At 41.9% G+C, this 14,816-nt stretch overlaps 2 protein-coding genes across 2 annotated transcripts; one reads left to right on the forward strand and one right to left on the reverse strand.

Moving 5' to 3' along the window:
* The first annotated feature begins 2,016 nt into the window (after positions 1-2,016).
* Positions 2,017-3,460, forward strand: vcpkmt (valosin containing protein lysine (K) methyltransferase). The gene is made up of 5 exons (XM_079218969.1): positions 2,017-2,309; positions 2,538-2,651; positions 2,759-2,831; positions 2,968-3,087; positions 3,210-3,460. Exons 1-5 carry the CDS (start codon positions 2,053-2,055, stop codon positions 3,312-3,314), a joined length of 669 nt encoding a protein of 222 aa, XP_079075095.1. The 5' UTR covers positions 2,017-2,052; the 3' UTR covers positions 3,315-3,460.
* A 7,657-nt stretch (positions 3,461-11,117) lies between these two features.
* Positions 11,118-12,706, reverse strand: arf6b (ADP-ribosylation factor 6b). The gene has a single exon (XM_079230758.1). It carries the CDS (start codon positions 12,683-12,685, stop codon positions 12,158-12,160), a length of 528 nt encoding a protein of 175 aa, XP_079086884.1. The 5' UTR covers positions 12,686-12,706; the 3' UTR covers positions 11,118-12,157.
* Positions 12,707-14,816: the final 2,110 nt, after the last annotated feature.

Genomic DNA, 14,816 nt, shown 5'->3' on the forward strand with positions numbered 1-14,816 from the left:
CCAAACCGCGCCCTTCGACCACCGCCACAATCACAGAGGCACCAGAGGTTGTGGTCGCAGAGGAGCAACTTGTTGCTGCAAAAACACAGAAATCTGCATTAGAAACACAGCTTCAGTCATGGTCAAACAGTGACGTAGGGCTGACATACCAGTGTGATCAGTCAATGGTGTGCGTGCTGGGTGCGTGCCAGCGGCCCCAGCAAACCCTGGTGTCCTCCTGAGTTTCGGTGTTCCTCCACGGCTGCGGAGGGAGGAGCTGTCCGAGGTAGACACGAGGATGGATGATTTTATCCTGCCTGAGCTTTGATGGAACTGACCTATGTAGAGACAAATGAGAGGGTCATGTGTCATGTTATTACTGCCCTGCCCAAAGACATGGCTTTAATCACTTTAACTAGTGCAATATAAATATTGTTTTATTCACCCTGTGTGTGTGTGTATATATATATATATATATATATATATATATATATATATATATATATATATATATATGTAAGTAATATTGCTATTGTGGATTCTTCACTGTTTCTTTATATTACTTGTTTTTGCTTTTACCATGTATGCACTTTCCCCGTATGCTGCTGTAAACCTGCAATTTCCCTTATATCTTATCTTAAGTATTACAAAAGTGGCCCCGTTGTTATTTTATAGCCCACTACAAAAACAATTGAATAAACTCATATATATATTTCCTCTCATCTCATTTTGTTGTGTGACAGTGAAAGATGCTAATGCAGGTGTTAGCTTAAACGACTCTGGCTGTCTTGAAGATCACCTGAGGCCACTAGGGGCAGAGACGGACCGTGGCTGGAGCTCGGGCTGCCTTCCCCTAAACTTTGGTGGGATGAACTGGAGGAAGCTGACGCGGGACCGTAGGAGGTGCTTTCATGTTGTCGGCTTCGGTCCGTTGGGGACGCCCTACATGTCTGCCCACATTCCGAGGTGTCGCCTACCTCTTCTGTGCTGCTACCAAACATTTCAGTCAGAGGAATATCACCAAACTAATTAATACATTTCTCATTGAGAATGATAGTAACAAAGAGAAAAGACGCCTGCGGTCAGCTGAACCCTGATTTGGGAGAAACCAGGACGCCTGTGAGGAACGTAAAGAACTAACGCTAACTGTTAGCTAGCTTTAGCTACCAAAGCTCCTCTGTTCGTTTCGCGCGCGATCATGCAATGCCGTGTCTGCGCAAATCCGTCACGTGACATTATTAAACCAAGACGATTGGTTGATTGATTGATTGACAACACCTTTGGTTATGGTGCATGCAGGTTACCACTTTCCCTCAAGTGGGCTACACAGTGTTCACCTTATTGCTCAAAGCCTCAACAACTCAATTTAATTCACCAAATATTGGAGATAAAAAATAATACAGTAAAAGGAAAACGAAGGATATTAAAAGGAAACATTTGTTGTGATAGACTATAGTATATATGGTCTCTGATAATGAGTTTATACACAAAGAAGAGCTCAGATATATCATATTAAAAGTCACATGATAGTCTTAATTTATTTAGATTTACCGGGTTTAACTTTGTTTAATTTTTGGGAACCTACTGAAACAGCACAGATTAGTATTGAACTTTTAAAGATCTATTTAAACTAGTTTACATCTGAAACTGAAACGAAAGCACCCTAATTGTAGAAAACTGCCAATAGGAGGCACATAGACCATGAAAGGGAAATGGTCTTCAAAAGTATACACAGTTAAATTGATTATATGATAGTTTTTAATTTGGATGAGTGATTTAGTATGTGTGTATTAGGACACACCTTATGTCATCTCTATCAATTAGAAAAAGAGTTGTACATCACTTTATATCTCAGAAAGGTTGACAGTGCTGCTGAAGGGCACTTTTATTAGAATAATGATTACCACATCCAGTACTTTACAAAATGAATAGCAGCATTTTACTAATAATTTGTTCATGTGTCAAAAAAATAATTAATTAGTGTTCATTCAGTGCACTTGCTATAAAGAGTTTGCTCTTTTATTCTGGAAAAATCAAACCGGAAGTCCTCTACTCGTTCCTCCCGCGGCCAACATGGCGGCGGACCCAGGTGAGGGTGATTATTTTGTGAGAGAAATTGAGAAAAACGACGGCAGCACCCTGAAGGTGAAGCAGTGCTACTTGGGAGACGTTGGCTGTGTTGTGTGGGATGCGGCCATCGTCCTGGCAAAATATTTAGAGACGAAACAATTTTATGACCCGTCCTCAGCAGTCAACGTCTGGGCTGGCAAGAGAGTTGTGGAGTTAGGAGCTGGGACAGGAGCCGTTGGTCTGATGGCAGCAACACTGGGGTGAGATGACCGCTTCGTGTGTGTGTTTACGTGTCACTCTGTCCTTGAAGTATTGGTATACATGTGCGTGTATCATCAACGTGAATCAGTTTAAAGGATCTCCCTTGCTATTTCAGCCATGACAGTCTTGTATTGATTAAAACCACAGACTGTATATGAGAAGGATTAAATTAACAACACACAGAAAGCCAGAGGGCCGTTTTCATTGCTGTGCACTGAATCCCATAGAGCTGAAGTTACTGTGACAGACCTGGAGGACTTGCAGACCCTGCTAAGAGTGAACATCCAGGAAAATCAGGCACTCGTCAGTAGTGGATCAGTAACTGCCAAGGTACTGAAATGGTTTGTACTTGTGTTTTTGTTTTTTGGATTACATTTATATATCCAAGCCACGTGTTCAACATATGGCAAGACATGTCCACATGCTAACTGTGGGATTTCTACTCCAGGGGTGAAGATGTGTCTGACTTCTTGCCTCCCCCACATTATGTCCTTATGGCAGACTGCATCTATTATGAGCAGGTAATTTACAAGAGTTTTCTTCTTTTTAATCTAAACTTGACCCTTTGCAAATTGTGTCATCATTGTAAATCCGAATAAAACCTGGGGGATAGCGCTGTATTTCTCGTTGTAATCACTGTCATTTATGTCCACACAGTCTATTGCTCCACTGGTGGAGAGCTTGAAGCTGCTCTCTGGATCAGAGACCTGCATTATCTGCTGCCATGAGAAGCGCACACAGGGTGTTAACCCAAAAGTGGAAAGGCGGTTCTTTGAGGTGAGAGTCCAACTGCGTGTTCCATTTGTTAATACTGATAAATGGGTAAATACATATTAAGAAGCTGAGATATATGGCATCATCCCTTAGTACGTATGTGGGTTTTTCTGTTTATCTTTTAGTTGCTGCAACAAAACTTCAACTGTGAAGAGATCCCTTCAGACAAGCAAGACCCAGTGTTTAGTAGTTCAGACATCCACATCCTGCACATCTGGAGAAAAGTCTGATGTTATGTCAATGTATGTTAATTTCTGCACTCTTGAACAGTTTTGTGGTTGGAAAAAAAATAGGCTTTTATATATGACGTATACAAGTAAAACTGAAAATGTAAACTATTGTAAAACATTTTTTAATACACTATTAAACCAAGTTTATATAATATCAGTTTCATTGGTCTGTGCAGTTGTAGGGCTGTGACGGTAGATGGCAGGCATGTGCAGGCACAGACATGACAGAACCTGCTTATCTTTAGTAAAATGTGTCTCAGCGGGAGGGTTCACAAACAGACCAGTAAGGGACTGAACCTTGTTTTTTTTGGTGTTCATTTGTATGTTTAAGGTTGAGGATTATTCTTGCAAATGTCTGTGATCTTTTGTTTTCTTATTCAAAACACAGTGAAAGTCCAGAGTAAACTGCAGGAAAATACAAAGACGAGACTTACTATTGCGTTTGCTTCTGAGCACTGCCCTTTTTCTGCTGTGCATGATTAAATAAACATTGTTGCAGGTCATTAAGTTAGGATAATACTCAGTCACATGTAAGATTTAAATAGTTGACCTTCCCCCCTGAAATGAGTAGCTACTGATGGCCATCTTGCTGTTAGAGTGGTTTTCACTGGAACCTAAAGGATTTCTTCTCGTTGTGAATGAGGTATGTCCATTCAGACATTGCACATTTGGAGCACTAGGGGGCAATGGTTGCTTAATTCCCCCAAAAAGTATTCGGATGTGTCTCAATGTTTAGTCTGTGCTTTTTTTAAATATTTAAATTGCGAAGCCATTGTTGTCGCATTATTAGAATCACATTAGTTAAGAGAGGTGAGAAAAGAAATAATGACTACATTTCTCAATCCATAGTTTATGTTTATGTAGTTTACCCATCTTTTTTAAAACCGAGGCCATCATTGTTTATGCTAGTTTCTATGCGCCCTCCGTGCAAGGGGAATTCCACCACAAGCCCCAGATTAGCTGGAAGATTATGGCTCTTTTTCCAGCATAAACCATGAAGCACGCCCGTACTCCCACAGGCATGCAGGGGCCCCTCGCGGCCTTTCATGCCGCTCTCTGTTTACACAGTGGGGCTGTAGTGTAATGAGCAGGATGGCCTCCAATGCTCAGGCCAAATAAAAATGCTGATGTTGACAGGATGGGGTTAACACTGACTGTCCCATTAAAATAATCTAATCACTTTTTAGAAGAATGCAGTAGGAGCTGATTTTGATTATGCATCAACAAGATGCTCCTCATGCTCATCCTAATTGTTTTCTCTATATGGATCCAGGAGTGCAAAGCTAACCTTGCCTGAAATGTGCGTCTGTGGAGACTTAGTGCTTCTCGGTCAATTCATTTCTGAATTTAATGATTTTTATTTTTTATTTTGACAAAAAACAAGCAACGCTTTATAAAAGTTAATTAATGCCAAATCATCTTTTAAATACAACATTAACAGTTTGCACATCTGAGGAAACACATACTTTAACCGATAAATCCCTTCTTGTCCAAACTCATAGATTAATTATTCCAACTGTGAATGTTCAGATGTATTTATGATAGAGGTGTAGTTGAATATCATAATTTAACAATCTGACCCCTCGATAAGTCTTTGTTGATGATGTGGCCTATCAGAAGAGGAATGTTTTTTTTATTTTTTACAGCTACTTAAATGACTACATCGGATCATTTCCAATAATCTCTCCCTATAGTCCTCCTCTGAACTCTCACTTCTGCCTGGGGCAGCTGGAAGGCTACAATCCCAGTTAGCTTACTGTTGAGATTTAATTTGGCTTTGACCAGGATATGTGCAGCTAATTAATTTGACTCACAGCTGATAATAAGACCACGTCCCCATGTGTGGCGAGGACGGGGCCCAGAGGGGTTATTGGGAGATTAGACGGGTAGCGGCGAGCTCCACTATTGTGTCCTCCTCCTGTCCACCCATAGCTCTGTCAAGTCAAATCATTTATTTTACAGTCTCTCTGGTGTTCTCTCCCCCTTAAACGTTAACCCAAAAATAATTCATATAATGTAGTTATAGGCTTGTGGTTGGCTAATTAGGCTGGCACTACAGGGGAATCGGGGAGGTTCGGAGTAAATGAGGACAGCCCACAGTGAAGCAGTGGTGTCTCTAATCTGTTATCATAAACTCAGAACAGTCGATTCCAGTGGCTGTAGAAATTCAGTACTGAACATGTGGCATGCACCAAGACAGAATGGGGGCATTTTCTGCCAACAGATGGTGCTATTAGTAGAAATAACTCTTACCTGTGTGGAAAGCCTGCAGTAAGAACAACACAGTTCATGTCCTCAGAAATAGGCCACACAGTGCTCTGCTTTAACACAGGCCATTTATTGATTATGGCATGGTGACAAAATTAGTTTTTGCAATTAGTCGTACTGTTGTCCCTGAGATTCACATGCCCCCCCCACACACTCCCCCTCCCCCCTGTTCTTTTAAAACAAGAAAACATGAGGGAGCAGTGCAGCTCCCCTCCAAACCAGATGGGTGGAGGAGAGTCTGACTCCATGCAGCCAGTGTGGCGCGCACCACTCTGCTGCATCACGGCCAAGTGACACAGAAGAGCCTTTGTGTCACCATCATCACGCTGCCTGGAGCCAAGAGACACTGTTCCAGAAAGGAAGACTCATTTTCTCGCTAACTATTAGGGAGTGGCTCAAGAATAGACATCAAACTGGGCTGATTAAAAATAGAAGACAGCTGCATAAATGTGTGACTCCTCTGATCATGCAAAGGTGTCTAACCCTCCACCTCCACTTTCCACACACACACACACACACACACACACACACACACACACACACACACACACACACACACACACACACACACACACAGAGATCACCCTTTTCTCTTTGTGCTTCACTTTATGCTCCACAAAGAGACATTGGGCCAGAGCTCCATTCCAAAACAGAGCATGTGATCAGTTTTTTTCCCCTTCACAGCTCTCTATCTCCATCAGATGCCACAATGCTAATTATCTCTGGCGCTCTTGTTAACTGGATTTAAAAGCAGGAGGCGGTATGGTGCCAGTGACGCAAATCCCGACCGGACAACTATCTTAAAGAAACACAATGCTGACTTAACCCCCCTCACACCAACTCAACCTGCAGGGGAACAGGGGGAGGGCGGGGGTGCTGTTAAGACAGCTGTGCTGCAGTTGAGAGGGGACACAAATCCAGTACTGTGAGAATATAGTGCACACTCGCCCCCCTCCTCCAGGACTAAGTACAGGCATATTAGCACTACGGCGCAACAGTGATTGTCCATATCGAAATTAAACGAGCTCAACTCCTATTAGTCTTTGTAGACAGTGTTAGGTTATAATAAACACTGCGTATAATATTAGTGATATAGGTTCAGTGTGGCTCCAACATGGTATCAGTAAAAGTGGAATAGTGTATGGATTCCTTGCTTGGAAAAACCACAGGTTTTGAGGAGACTTGACTGCCTGTGACTGCTGCCCCTACGGCATTCTAGTGCAATGATGTATTTGTCATCCTTAGAATGTGCGGTGGTACAGGACCAAGGGAATAACTGCAGAAGGATGGGTGCAGTGTGTAACATTTCCCTAAGCCAGTGCCTCTCTGGACTGTGTGTGGGTAGTAGCACCTGACCTTCAAACGGAGATTTCTTCCCAAGCCCGAACTGTTGTCCAATCCGGATGCAGTGTCACTCTAAACACTGTCTCCTCAGTAATTAACAGGGATTGTGTCAGATATACTTATGTAGTCATGGAGCTTGGCAGTGTGGCGGCAAGCTGCCAAAGGAGGCCTGACTTTGAGGTTGCTTTGCATTGTCGGTCAGTGTGTGAGGGCTGAGTGAATATGTGTGGTTGGTGGATGCTGCTGCCGGGTAAATGACTCCTGTATAGTACTGTATACTTAGGTATTGAAGTGTTTCTGTGCATGCTGAGGAGGTTACGTAAATCCAAATTACAGATGCCACATGGCAAAGGTCCGTTCATGCTCTGCATACTCTATGAAGAAGAAGAATCTCAAAAACATCGAATTGATTTCATTATGCTTCAGCAACAGATGCACTTAGATTTTCTTTCCTCAAGAAACCTCAAGCTGCAACACCACCTATAATGCATGACCTCCCCTTCTTATACATAGCACTGCTTACATCTGAAGATGGTTAACACTCAGCTATGATCCTCTTTCCTCCGTCTGTTACAGCTGGGAAAACACAGCATATGAGTCCAGAGACAAACTGGTTCACACTCACACAGCTGTGTCAAACATCCTGGAATTCTCAGGAGGAACCATGTGGACAATTATCAGAGTTTTCACATAATGGAATATAAATAGAGGCCATGAGGCTTAACAAATTTAATGGAAGTCTTAGATTGGATAGTGTTGAAAGTGTAAAAACAATATGATTATAGGCCAGTCAGACTCTACAAACAAAATTGTATGGTTAGTGGCTTAAATTATGTAGTTAATGCTTGTATGAGCACTTCGTCTATCCATTAAAAAAAACAATTGGTTCTGACGTGTGGAGCCCCAGCACTTAATAATAATTGTATGGTTCTCTGAATTTGTAATTTCACCACAGCAAGTAACCTTCAGTTGCAGATATGAATGGAATGTATTTTGGACCAATGCCCAGCGTGCACCTTGGACTTCCCAGCCTCACATTTTCAACCTTATTTCGCTGGCCTATACCACAGCATAGCCCCGACTAAAACTACAGGACGTTTTTTAGATTGTTTCAGAGTAAAACCTGCAGTGACACACCTGGAATCCAAACCAACACCTACAATATAAACAGCAGAGTGCGTCTGCGTAAAGGCAACTAGGGGTTTGCATGCAGCGTGGCATTCAAGAGCGCTAACCTCAGCAGGAAACCTGAAACAACTTTCAGCCACTTCCGGACTTGTTTGACACTTTGCTCTGCGTGAGTTCATTATTCAACAGCTCACTCCAAGAGGCTACTGAAGGTGCAGAGAACTTAAGTAGCAGACAGAGGGAGAGCAGTTTAAAGGTTTTTTATTATTGTGCCTGTCCTGGAGGATAAGCAGCCACTGAACCAAGCTGTGTGAGCTGTGGCTCAGAGTAGGTGTTCCCTCCTATTTGGAAGATAAATAAACCGCTTTAATAACGGTGTTTGCCAATGTGCACAAGAATATGTCACTGCAGGCCTCTCAATTCCTACAGCTATTATCCAGCTGGGTGTGGCTGTTGGAACTGTAGGCCAATGTTAAGCCACGATGACTTTATTCACAACTCAGTCAGAAAGGAGTATTACATTAGTTCTACCTGCGCAAATGTTACACTGCAGCTGGTGTTATGAGGAAGTGAGCACAGTGAGGAAGACAAACCACACCCCTGAAAACCACAAGCATAATTCAGGCTGGGTTTATGAGGCATACAGTATCAGGCGTGCAGCTGTAATACCACTCACCATAGTTATTCCTGAGCTGTTTTAAATCTTTGTCAAGTTGACCAATGACAGGCGAGCTGTCGTTGCGTCAAATGGGGGGAAATGGGGAGGGTGTTCCAATAATGCAGAACTTTGCTCACAGAGAGGGTCTCTTTCAGTTTCTCCCCACTCTTCCTCTTTCTATGTAGAATAGAGGAACTGACAGGGAACTTGTAGCACAGTCAGTCAGTCACGTTACAGTACCAAAAACACCACGCCACACGGGCAGAGATCTCATCAGGTCGTTGTCATAGGAACTTCCCCAACAAACAGGCGTTGTGGCCTGAGATAAATCTGTCAAACTAGTGAAGGTATTTAAGTCATTTACCTTTTTACTTTCGGAATTATACCACCAGTGAGTTATAAATCTGAAATAATCCGTTTCCATTGGTGAGATGCTGAATGAACATGTTGCTGTGCTGTGAGGAACACACGTCTATTCAACACCACCTTTGTAAAAACTGACCGGTCGAAGACTTCATTAAGCAAGAGGAATGATGCCTATTATACCAAGCACCTATTACAGAGCTTTCCTCTGACCTTTCCTCTCAGAACGTGTATGGAATTCTAGCCGAGCACAGAGGGAGTTGACATAAGGGCCAGGAGGTCTCATCTTTACAGAGGGGAGGTCGTAAAACATTGCTTACAGTCTCTGTCCTTGCCCCTGGGGCCCCAGTGTTACCAATAAAGCTGTGAGGCTCATATGGTTGTAATGAAGTGGTGGGAACCAAAGCGGCCATTACAGCCCAATTAAACTGCCATCAGCATCTAATGGAGGCCCTTGACCAAGACCTTACAGAAGGCAAGTATTTACAAATACCCTGAGAAGCTTGGATACTTTCTGGACTTTTTGTTTATCATTCGGATTATAGATCCCTTTTTCTGATGGGAGGATTTATATCACGGCTGTAAGCGTTGTGCGAAACATCTTAGCGTCATTTCTATCTTTGTCACCTGACCTGTGTGACGGAAACCTCTGTGGTGCTAAAGCAAACATCCTGAGGCCTCTACAGCAACTTGCTAAGCACCAGGTTCTCCACGCAGCAAATCTGCCACCATGCTTATACAGCCAATTGCTGGTATATGCAAACACGTGGAGGATACAGTGTCAAACTGACACACTGTGCTTCCTATTCTTGTAAATGCCAAACAAAAAAAATGCGGACTCTTTGCTTTTTGAGCAGCTTACAGTGCCCGTTTTTATGTGAATGTAAAAAAAACAGGAGTGTAAAAATCCCCAAAATCTGTGGAATAATACGGACTAATCTTCTGTAGCCCTAAACATAGTAGTCAGACTATTTGTCACCATGAATCCTGTCTTTGTCCAGAGTGAAAACACACTTGTTGATCAGCTTGAATGGAAACTAAAACGTTCTTCCACTGCCTCAGTGGCATCTGTGTCAGAATTACTATTTGAACTCGCAAATTCAACTTTTAAAAGGAACATTTTACGAAAATAGTTCAACTGAAATGATTATTCAGCAGGAGCAGGAATGAAATGAGGTCAGCATTTTAGTAGAAAAGGGGAGTAAAACAGACACCTAAGGACGTGGGCCTCCTCTTCCTAACATGTTGGAAACATTCTTAAGATTGGACAGATATCACACTCACTTTTGAGAGACTATATAAGCACAGATTATGTATTACACACACATTATGCTCCTAATTATGTGGAAAGGGTGCAACACATAATTGAGTGGCTCCCATGTTTAAAACGGTGCAATAAATGGGCTCATTAGCAACCAACATCTGTTCATAGGCAACTCCTAAATCAAGTGTTTATCTTATTTACATTTCATTTTCATTTCTTAACACCAGCTCTGCATTAGTCAACTTGAACACACATCATTCCCACTGAATAAAAACAACTGAGACTCGCTTCTTAATGCCAGTCCCACCCAAAAGCAAACTAATCAAGTCACAGCTGACAGCTCAACTATGCCTCGCAACCAAGACGCAACATTCAAGAAGAATTCATAAATCAGCTGTATATCTCCGCTGCCCCTCCGACTCTCATGCAAACTATCATGTGGCTCTGTTGTTGCTCCAAAAAGACCAGCAGTTGGACTTCCTGTTTTGTACATTCTCCCCCCCCCATTTACTGGCAAGGGAACTAAGGCCTGGACATAAACCCTTTATGAAGAATCTGCCCAATAGCACTAAAACCCTAGAGAATTTTAACAATACAGACTTTCACTTTTAACTATGAGCATTCTTGAAACTTTCCCACAGTTTTCAAAACCGCTGTTTATATATTGAACAACTAACGAATAACTTCAATGAATAAAAATGTTGATCACGCACAGGCCTATTGAACTAACTGCCTTTAATCTTTGAAAGAACAAACAATCAGACATAGCAGATTTAAAATCACTTTTTTAATAAGACATTACAATGACATTGCTCTGTACATGGTACCCCAGTCAAAATAAGAGTAAGAGCTGCACCACAGGGTGTCTTCAACATTCCACCAGTAAACAGCTCCCTCCGACTGCACGACAGATGGACTCTGATGTAGGGTAACTGTACTTTCGTACTCATGCTACAGATATAGGCTATCATATAATGTCCCAATACTGAGACTAATCAACTGTGGTATCAGATTTAGAGCGCTCAGAGCTGAATGACATTCCTTTGGAAAAATTGAGGCAACTTACTACGTGCTACCCAAAATCAAAAATGCATTCCAACAAGCATGTTTAAGAGTTATTGGAGGCCTATTTGTTGAATATTCAGCACAATTAGGTATGAAGACATGACACGGAAGGTCAATCAGTAAAATATATAGCCCACAGAGGAGGACTGGAAGGGGTATTAAAACATGTCTCATGTAGTTTTGTTTCTCTGATGTCAAGACTGATGACAATGTAATGTAAGAAATGGTGATTTATTTTAGTTTTCCCCCCTTGCAGCAGTCAATACCATTAAGAAATACTTTTCATCACAGTACTGTGTTCAAACAGATGTCAAAGTCCTTCAAGTATACTGTGACATTAAAGATCTCACATCAGAGGAAAGAAAAAAAAAACGAAGTTCAATGCGACAAAGACTTAAGAACCTTGAATAAAGTTTTAGTCCAAGAATGAAGACAAAAGCTTCATTAGAAAATCATACAAACAGGGCAAAGAATAGGCAAAGGCGGTGATCTCTCTGGCTTTAACAATAGGACCAATTAACTCAATATTCATCAAGCAAACCCCAAGATAATGAATGTGATATAGGCCTGCTACAGAGTACAAGCAAACTTTAAGCCAGCAAACCCAGTTAAAGATAAATTAGTCATGGGGTAAACATAGTATTAAAAATAAATGGGAGATAATCAACTTCTTAACCATATTCATTTTTGACAAGTTATTTGTTACTTGTAACTTTATTATAGTTTTGACCTAAAACAGTCAGCACTCAATCATTAAGATTTGTAATTCGAGGTTAGCCATGTCAAGCCCTCATACAGTCCATCACCTGTGGTCGCACAGGAGGGCTGAACATACCAATTCCTATCTCTGATTCGGGTCAATCCGAGCTTCTCTTGGATTTCGTGTGGCTTCATGGCATCCGGAAGGTCTTGCTTATTGGCGAATATCAAGATGATGGCATCCCTCATCTCCCGGTCATTAATAATGCGGTGGAGTTCCTGTCTTGCCTCGTCGATGCGATCCCTGTCCGCGCAATCCACCACGAAAATTAACCCTTGGGTGCCTGTGTAGTAGTGTCGCCACAGAGGGCGAATCTTATCTTGCCCCCCAACGTCCCAGACGTTGAACTTGACATTTTTGTAGGTGACGGTCTCCACATTGAAGCCGACTGTGGGGATTGTGGTGACAGACTGTCCGAGTTTCAGTTTGTAAAGGATTGTTGTCTTTCCTGCAGCATCAAGTCCAAGCATTAATATTCTCATCTCCTTGTTGCCGAATATTTTAGACAGCACTTTCCCCATTTTGAACTCTTGTGCATATATACTTCGACTAACGAGAAAACAAAGTCTGATACCCGAGCTGATGATTATTCAATTTTTACAGCTTTCGTTTATGGGCTTACTTCAGAAAACATGACTCAGTGAAGAGCATATGTGGTGGGGGAAAGAAGAAAAAAAAAGTCAAAAATGCACACTCATGGTAAAACCTAACAAACGGTACTTAATGGCTTTTTGCTTGAAAGTATGTGCGTCCAGTGAAGTGCTGGGACGTGTATGTTCAAAGTATCACCCTGTTTGCAGGCCCTACACGCAACATGGCACGGTTAGACTAAGAACTTGGCAGCAGCTGTTGCTGGACGTTCATTTTGTTGCCCAAATCGACAAAAAGCTGTGTGACAAAGACAGGCCGTGGCGATTAAAATGTGCAGAGAGCAGACGCCGTGTGTAGATAAGGCCCCGAGAAGGCCGCGGTACTTGTGAGTTCCTTCTGGTGTCCGGTCCTCCACATCGGGTGCGCCCTTGTTCTCTTCACCGCTACCGGGGGAGAAAAGCAGCTTTCAGCGGCTAGTCCATAAAGCGTCGCGCCGGGTAACTTCACCCTGCAGCCGGCGTCTATGAAAACAAATCCTCGGTGACTCAGCAACACATGTGTCCACTCATGCAACTCCACTTCTTGTCCCCCTGAAAAAGAGATTTAGGAGGAGGGTCAGACATGCCAAATGAGCAGGCTATCGCTCATGGCTGCTAAAGAGGGCTAGCGAGCTACGTTAGCTAGCTTGTTGCCTAGCAAGCTAACCCAGGGCTAACTAGAAAACGGCTCTTAGCTGTCGCAAACTAAGAATATATGGATACAAGATATATGCGACAGCGACAAACGGTTTGACTAGCAAGCCTTCTGAGTTCAACGTTGAAATATAAGCGTTTTACCTCCTATCTCCCCCTCCTGTCTCGATAAATACAGCCAGCTCTCGTCTTTCTCCTGTAAGTCGAGCTGGTCGCAGTGCTGCTACACCGGAAAGGTGTGGAGCTGCATCAACCGCCACTTCCTCCCGTCGACTTCATTCAGCTCGCTCACCGGCTGCTGCCGCCTCGCGCCGCTCACGCTGTCTAGGGAATCCACGATTCCCCGCGTCAACTATGACATTATTACTAAAACTTGCATTAAATCAAATGTAGCGTTATTTATGTGTACGCCACGTATCTAGTTATTAGTTAACTCTAATCAGTATGTAACGGTGTAACGTATTTTAAACCGGTGCCCGCTAACGACGTCACTGTCTTATTTCAGGTTTCTTTGAAGTAAAGAAATTAAATATGAACAGGTTTAGTTTCGCTACATGATAATATTGAATATAGCGTTGGTAATGTTTCAATATCTAATGTTGTCATCTGATTAGAGTGATTGTATATGCATGTAAAGGGTAACACCGCCCCCTGGTGGTAATTACAGGCTTTATACATTCAATCCATGAACAAATCATTTTGTGCATTTAGTTTTGTCTGTTTTGTAGTGGCGAGAGGTTGTCAATCTGGTGTGTTTTTTTTAAATATTCATATTAAAAATAAACCCACTGGTGTTTTTATTGGTAAAGTTTACTACTGAATGACAAATGTAGTCATCAAATTTGAGATACTGTGTATATTTCAACTATTTGCTTGTGCATAGGCAGTGAACAGATAGACGAAGGCACATGAGTATGCAGAGATAAAGAGAAACAAGTCAGTCAGGCTGTCACAGGGGATGTTTGATCATCTGTATTCAGCATTTAAATGTTCTAATCTGTTTAACCAATCCTAACCGTATTTGCTCGTGGGCCTAACAATGATTTTAATTTTAACAAAATATAGAATAATTTTCTCAAATCAATCATCTATTTAACTGATATCATTGGAATACTCTTGGTACCATGGAAAAACAATATAATAATATAATTCAAAAACAATATTCCAATATAATTGAAACAATTGAAAGGCCACTAGCCTCTCTGACTTCTACATATCCTCAGGCAACCACAAACAGCGACTGACTGACTAACGCTTATTTTTATACTCCCATTTATATCTATATATTTTTTAAATATCTTAAAGACACTGTCTTGTATTGCCCTGCATGCACACTACATGTTTTTGTTTTTTTTACCTTGATTTGTAT

The sequence above is a fragment of the Taurulus bubalis genome, assembly GCF_910589615.1.
Source record: "Taurulus bubalis genome assembly, chromosome: 1".
NCBI lineage: Eukaryota > Metazoa > Chordata > Actinopteri > Perciformes > Cottidae > Taurulus > Taurulus bubalis.

What these genes read in the sequence shown, in the direction of transcription:
- vcpkmt (XM_079218969.1), top strand. Translation starts at nt 2,053, where the DNA reads ATGGCGGCGGACCCAGGTGAGGGTGATTATTTTGTGAGAGAAATTGAG. An exon ending in ACTGCATCTATTATGAGCAG is followed by an intron (nt 2,832 to 2,967) that starts GTAATTTACAAG and finishes ATGTCCACACAG; the next exon opens with TCTATTGCTCCACTGGTGGA. An exon ending in TGGAAAGGCGGTTCTTTGAG is followed by an intron (nt 3,088 to 3,209) that starts GTGAGAGTCCAA and finishes TTTATCTTTTAG; the next exon opens with TTGCTGCAACAAAACTTCAA.
- arf6b (XM_079230758.1), bottom strand. Translation starts at nt 12,685, where the DNA reads ATGGGGAAAGTGCTGTCTAAAATATTCGGCAACAAGGAGATGAGAATA.